General features: G+C 34.7%; 1 protein-coding gene across 1 annotated transcript in view; it reads left to right on the top strand.

Annotated features, from left to right (window-relative positions):
* LOC126190805 (ciliogenesis and planar polarity effector 2-like) overlaps positions 1-4310 on the top strand; it is a 32473-nt gene extending 28163 nt beyond the window's left edge. Inside the window, exons 3-4 of the mRNA XM_049931364.1 lie at positions 883-1019; positions 1137-4310. Coding sequence (XP_049787321.1) covers positions 883-1019; positions 1137-1344 — 345 coding nt within the window. The 3' untranslated portion in view covers positions 1345-4310. The remainder of the gene's footprint in view (positions 1-882; positions 1020-1136) is intronic.
* The last annotated feature ends 3319 nt before the right edge of the window (positions 4311-7629 follow it).

Raw genomic sequence — 7629 nt, forward strand, 5'->3', positions numbered from 1 at the left:
TGCTTGCAATTTTTCTCCAAATTAAAACATGAAATTTTGTATTAACACTCAAAGAAATCTGCTGTTATATGTACAATATCTGTGTTTCCTCTAAACTTTGTATTAACTATATGCAGTTATGTAAAAATTTTTTATATATTTAATGAAGACTGTTTTGTATCTTTTTGTATGTTTGTTGTTTTGTATGTTTGACTCGTTCCACATCTCATGTGACGTGCTCACAATACAAGATCTACGGAACATGAAATAAATAAATAAATAAAATAAATTTGCTTAGAAGTGTGTAGGTTCACACACTATGCGATTCTAAACACTATTGTCGTGTTTCACACAAATGATATAAATAGAAATATAGTTTCTATCGTTTTAGTACACTGCTCATATTTGTACAATTATTACTTGGGATTCCATAGCCATATGCAGTCTCTCACACTCATCTTTTCTTAATTCATTGTCGATAACACACCCACTACTGGAGGTGAAAATATGTCAGAGTAGTTAATTGTGATACAAAAATTCTCTCAGTATTCAAGTTACTTCCTATTCCCTTTCAATCGGCCATTTCAGTTGCATTTTCAGTTTCTCTTCTTATTTAGCTCTTCATTTCTCTTAGCTGCCAGAAAATATATCTTCAGGTATGTCTGTGAAACCCAAGCATGCATAGTTTGAAGCTCACTGCTTGCAAAAGGCAAGTGTTCACATTCATCGTAAATAGGATTGTTGTTCAGGGAAAAGTTTGTAAGATGAAATAATTAAATGGTAGGTCTACCTTTTAACATGAAGTAACCATGTTGTGTCATTGTGCAAAAGTGTAACATTGATGCTAGTATGCTCTGTCTAGTTGGTGAACTGTTACACCAGATTTGGCACTTGAAATTTCAGGCATGTAGGGATAAAGCAGATGCCATTATATACATTTTTTCCTTTACGGATCCAAATAGTTTGGCTGAGCTTCCACAGCAGATGGCCAGAACTGCTTCGCAGGGGGAAAATCCTGCATGTATTGCAATTGGTACAAGGTTAGTGAACTAATTTTATTGTACACATAAGCAAATTGCACTTTTTGCTGAATCGTTTATAGACCAAGAATTGTATGAAAAGTTGTACAGTAACAGCATTTGTGGGTTGTGTTGTAGGTACAGTGTACAAGAAAGAGGTGAAACGTTAAGTACTGAAATAAAAGACTTTGAACAGAAGTGGCAAGTACCTGTACTTCGAATTGATAACAGATGGGCAGGTGATCGAGGTGAGGTTCATGAGGTTGCACCCATATTGAACATAATCTGTGAGAGGCTATGGGTCAGAGATCAAGAATATTTATTGAAACAGGGTCTTTCTAAATAGCAAAGATTTTTTCAAATAAGCGTGGCTAGTGCATAAAAAAGTGAGAACAAAACTGTGCAGCTATTTTCTTCAAATCGCATATCATCAGTGGAGATAGTATCGTCAGTGGGTGTTGTGCCTTCAGAAAATGTTAACTGAGTGGATTTCTGTTCACTGGAAGGTGCATGTTTGAACTTCTTCAGACTGCCAGGATAACTTCAACAAGTCTCTCAGCCTAGTTGTGCCATAATGCTCTTTCCTTTTTGATTTGATAATTAGTAATCTGATGTATCTGTCTATAATCTTCAACATTCTTCTGTAATGTGACGTTTCAAAAACTTGCATCTTCTTCTTGTCTGTATAGTTTATTGAGCATGTTTCGCTTTCATATAAACTGTAATTTATAAAAATACTTCCAGAAAAATATTTCTCTTCTTCATAGATGTCCTCTCTCTCTCTCCTTTTTTTTCTTTTTAAAAAAGCTAATTTCTTCACCTGAGCCACATTCCCTTACCATTGTTTTACTTTTTTTGTGGTCATCTTATAAACTGGTTGTGAGACTCCCTCCATTCCCTTCAACTGATCTTTCAAGATGTTTGCCATCTCTGATAGAAATCCTAGTCAAAGCAAATCATAAAGCTTTGATTTCTTCTCTATGAAATTTAATTCCTTTTCCAGTTTTTATTTTGGTTTCCTTTACTGGTTGCTGTATGCACATATTGAACTAAATGAGGGATAAGCTACAACACTGTTTCCTTCTCTTCTCAACTACTGCTGCCCTAAAATACCAATCTGCTGTTGTAACTGTAGTCTGATTTTTATACAAGTTGTAGATAACCATTCACTTCCTGTATTATATCCCTATAACTGCCAATTTTTACAGAATTTGCTCAACATTGTCAAAAGATTTTTATAGATCTAAAATTACAATATATAGAAATAGATTTTGTCTTTCTTCACCCTGTCTTCTAAGATAACTCTTTCGTATTCCTGCATTTCTCCAGAACCTAAACTGATGTTCTTCATTTAACTATGACATACCACATTCATAGCTCAGTAATACTCACAACTGTCATTGCCTACCTTCTTCGACATTGAAATTATTATGTTCTTTATCTCCAATCTCATACGTCCTTCTCTCCAGGGTGAGAAGTTTTGGTTCTCCCAAGTCTTTTAATAATTCTGAAGGAATGTAGTTTACTTTGGGGCCTTGTTTACCCTTAAGTGTGTCAGTACTCTTGTAAGATACTTCATACAGTAATGCATCGTCAATCATGTCCTCTTCCCTTTCCATGATATTTTCTTCTAGTTTCTTTCTTTCTTTCTTTTTTTTTTTTTTTTTTATATATAACTCTTCTATTTATCCCTCTGTCTTGCAGCTTTCCCTCTTTGCTTAATTCTGGCTTGATATGCATACAGCTGCTTTATTCTCCAGAGGTTTCTTTAATTTTCCTGTATGCAGCAACTATCTTTCATTCAGTCACAAATGCTTCTAAAACTTTACACATCTGCTCTAGCCATTCCTCCTTCATTGCTTTGATCATTCTGTCAATCTCAATGTCAGGTAATTTCTTCTGGGTCGAGCCCCACAACCTCAGTAAATTTGAAGAAGGACATTATTCCAACAGGCTATGTTTTAAATTATTTCATTTGCTATACTAGTATTGGGCACTGACCATTCTGGACTGCATGTGTAGTAACTGAAGCGGATTCATCATCCTCATTTCCTCAAAAAATCAGTGCTATGCATACTTGTGCACAGCACAGTCATCATCTTGTTACGTGTACTATAAATGGCACTGTGTACTCTTGTTCGCGTAACTGATACATGTTAATGACTGCAGTAATCAATGAAATTTAATATCACTTGTTTTATCCCAGGATGTGTCCTTTCTTATCTTGTTTCATAGTTTTGCCTCTCACACTTTCAATATTTCATTTCTCAAAACTTCTCATTCATCAGCAGTTGTTCTCCCTTTCTGTGCTCTCTGTTAAACACTCGTCAATCTCTTGTTGTTCCCACTTATGCAGATCACAACTCCTTAATAGCCTACCTGTTTGCAATTTCCTCATCTTCACTCTGCAAGTGATAATTGGTAATTATGAGCAGATTCTATGCCTGCTTCTGAAAAGTTTTGCAGTCTAATACTTTGTTCCTAAATTTCTCTCTTACCATTATATAATCGACATGAAACCTACCATTGTCTCCATGACTCTTCCCTTTATGTAACATTTGTTGATGAATCTTAACCAAGGTTTTGCTATAAAGTTAAGTAACAAAAATTAAACTTTTTTTTAACTAACAACTATGGAATTTAATTTTTGGGGCTGTGCTGCAGACATATATGTTAACCGAATATTGCAGTCACAGAAAAGAGCAAATGGCATGTACATGGCATAGACCGTGGAGTATCTTGTCATTAAATGTTTGTGCAGCTTAAATACTTGTCAATATAGTTTTGTAGGTATTTAAAGTGTTTTTGTGATTTAATGAAAGGAAGCAAATATGTGCACTGATGTACAAGATCATATCACCCAAAAAAATGTAACTACTTTTAAGAAAGAACAACATTATAAAATAACATATCAAAGCCCTTGTAAAAATGGTTCTATGTGATTAACAAGCTCCCTAACACACTAATAAGGGGAATGATTTCAACACCAAATTAATACTTCTTTTATGAACTATTTTAAATGAGATGCTGTAGTAAATTTACATATAATGTAATAAATATGTAAAATAGTTACAACATTCATCAGTTGTTTCATGTAATACTTATTTTAAGTGTAAAATCTTAGAACTTAAGACTTGGTTCTTCATTTGCCCCACAGCTGTAAAAACTGAATGGGGAAATTAAGATTTAAACTGTTCCCACCAAGTGGTTTCATTTGTTTCTTTTATGATTTTCTTGTACCAAGTAATTATTTAAAAGGCTTGTTTGGCCTTGAAATAAAAAATATACTGAATAAAGCTGTTCTGCAATTTGCTTGTCTTGTATCTATGAATCTACAACCCTACCAAAAGGCAGTTAAAAATCTGAGTCTAGTAATAATTGTTTTGAAAAAACAAAGATGATGTGACTTACCAAACGAAAGCGCTGGCAGGTTGATATATACACAAACAAACACAAACATACACACAAAATTCAAGCTTTTGCAACAAACGGTTGCTTCATCAGGAAAGAGGGAAGGAGAGGGAAAGACGAAAGGATGTGGGTTTAAAGGGAGAGGGTAAGGAGTCATTCCAATCCCAGGAGCGGAAAGACTTACCTTAGGGGAAAAAAAGGACAGGTATACACTCGCACACACACACGCATATCCATCCGCACATACACAGACACAAGCAGACATTTGTAAACGCAATTTGCAAATTGCGTTTGCAATTTGCCTTTACAAATGTCTGCTTGTGTCTGTGTATGTGCGGATGGATATGTGTGTGTGCGAGTGTATACCTGTCCTTTTTTTCCTCTAAGGTAAGTCTTTCCGCTCCCGGGATTGGAATGACTCCTTACCCTCTCCCTTAAAACCCACATCCTTTCGTCTTTCCCTCTCCTTCCCTCTTTCCTGATGAAGCAACTGTTTGTTGCGAAAGCTTGAATTTTGTGTGTATGTTTGTGTTTGTTTGTGTATCTATCAACCTGCCAGCGCTTTCGTTTGGTAAGTCACATCATCTTTGTTTTTAGATATATTTTTCCCACGTGGAATGTTTCCCTCTATTATATTCACATCAGTAATAGTTTTGAGATTGACCACTTCATTTGAAACCCCTGTTTCTAAGACTGAAAAGAATAAATTTTATATTTTCTCAAAAATGTTGCACAATCATTCAAATTTTAGAATGGATACTATTCAAAAATCCCATGCTACTGTTTTTTATCTCTCTATCCAAAAGTGTATGCTTTAGATTTTAAAAAATCTGTTAATTTTTTTCTGTAATGTAAACAACTAGTTGGAGTCTTCAGGTGCGTATCTCTTGAAACTTTTTATTTAAATTATGTAACACTTACTTTCAGTTGTTGAAATACTGCTTGTTGATTTTATTGCATTAAATAAAGCGTGCAGTATTTTACTTTTATCACACAAAATCGTGTACTTTTTTGTGAGCTGTTGAAGAACTGAGTTGAACATTCTGAAAAATCATAGTATCTTCTTAGCAAGTAAATGTTCACATAAAACTAAATTCCAGGCTTAAAGTTCCACATAAAAATTGCCCTTGGTAGATACAAAAGTCTGCAAAATTGCATTCATTGCTGGGATCTACATTTTTCTTTATGACTATTCAGACCACATTTTATTTTAACTAACACTTTAATTATTTAATTGGAGAAACAGAAAAGTCCCAATCACAGTTGTCCTGAACTTCTTCCTCTGAATGATTCTCTGCTAGCAGAACTGCGATCACTGCTATTGTAAAATTGTTGTCGCCTCCCCCCCTCATATCAGACATCTTTCTCCATCCACTGGCTAACTATTTAATGAAACTTAGGATCATTGAAACTGACACTTTCCTGCAAACACATCTTGACGAAAACAGGTACACAGTTCATGAGGCACGGTGTCAGGAGCCCCAAGATGGGTCAGTAACCCATGTTAATAATAAACATAGAAGGTGATAATGTAACAAATGACAAAACATCAAAACATAGTAGAGTTGGCGATTGAGGGAGGACTTGGGGGGGGGGGGGGGGGGGGTAATTCTGCCAGAACTAATCGCAGTTGGGAAGTGAGTTCAAAAATTTTAACATTTTCTGAGAGATCACACTTTGTGAGTTAAGGATTAAAGAATATACTGCAATTGGTGAGTCAAAATAACTTTGTGATCTAATTTGCAAAAGTAGTGCTTGTAATTCCTTTCTTTTATATTGTTATTGAAGGTGTACTTGCTCTGTGTTTTAACATTTAATAAAAACCTTCCTATGCAAATTTTTAAATAGGCCCCATGAACAATGCCATTCTTGGCAAAGCTTCTTTGAGAAATGTTCATGAAGTCAGTCAGTCAGTGTTACATGAGTGAAGTTCCATGTCATCAGTAGCTTGTATTGAGACAAATTGTCACTCATGTATTTAAATTAGACTCATTGACACCTTTATTGATCTCTGTTCCACTATATAAAAACTTCTTATCCACAAGCTGATCACCAAGAAAGTATTTAACATTGACAGTGTCATTGTGGTTACTTAAAACTAAGTTCCTCAACCACCGTCACTATTTTATCAAGTTTTACATGTTATGTCAAAATTCCCTGTAAAGGCCCCTTCCATTTCTGTAGGAAGAAGTGTACAGTTACACAACAAGGAACAAGATCTTTGTTTCGTATTTCGGCAGCCATAAAAATTATAAATTTCTTGCATATGACAGAAAATTCCCTACATTGACCACTGTAAGTGAAAACTGTGGTCCTTTCCAGATCTATTTGAGGTGGCATGTCTTGACTGATAGGTATACTTTAGACGCCACTGTACCATATTTAATGTTACTTTTATTTTTTTTAAATATAATGTAATATTATATTTATTGCTTGTACTGGTGGCAAGCTTATAAAGTGATATAACTCTGCATAGAAAAATTTTACTTGTGGCTGATGAAATTATATATTCTGCCAACCAGCATCAGGTTCCCATCAGACCGACGAGAACGTTGACCGACGGCAATGTTTAGAGGCCAGTGACCGATCAAAAAATTATGCAGTTTGAGTAATTACATTGCGCGGATACTGATAGAGAAGACTGGTAAAAGAAATCTCAGGGATGCTGAAATAAAAGTTTTATAAAGTAATAGCCAATTGAACACTAGTAGCGTTTGGCCGTGGCCACCAAACAATTCGTTGGCAACTCTCCTCCGCTGCAGACTGAAAAATTTCTAAAATGTAGTATTATAATTTGATATGTGGAATTAATGAAAAAAGGAAAGTACAGTCTTAATTAAAACACAGTTTTTGAAATTAAATTAGCATAATTATTTGCTAGAGCACTCACAGTTCCTGCTTTTATATAATCCAAAAACAATGCCTTCAACTTACTTTTGATACATAAAAATTTCTCTCATCTTTCTGTACTGGAACAGCAAAAAAATACATTCCATACATTAAATTGTGACCTTTTCACCTTACTTTGCAGATTTATTTACAGGGAGAACATGTATTCTTAAATTATTTTAGGCTTAATTAAAAGATTGGGCCATATTCTATTAATTACTCCAAAAAAGCAACATCTCACACACATGGAAAAGGGTATTTTGTACCCACATAAGCAATTCCTTATCCTATTCAGTGTGCAAATGGAGCAAGGGAGAAATGAATGATTTTA

Source organism: Schistocerca cancellata, chromosome 6 (genome assembly GCF_023864275.1).
Source record: "Schistocerca cancellata isolate TAMUIC-IGC-003103 chromosome 6, iqSchCanc2.1, whole genome shotgun sequence".
In the NCBI taxonomy this organism is placed as follows: Eukaryota; Metazoa; Arthropoda; class Insecta; order Orthoptera; family Acrididae; genus Schistocerca; species Schistocerca cancellata.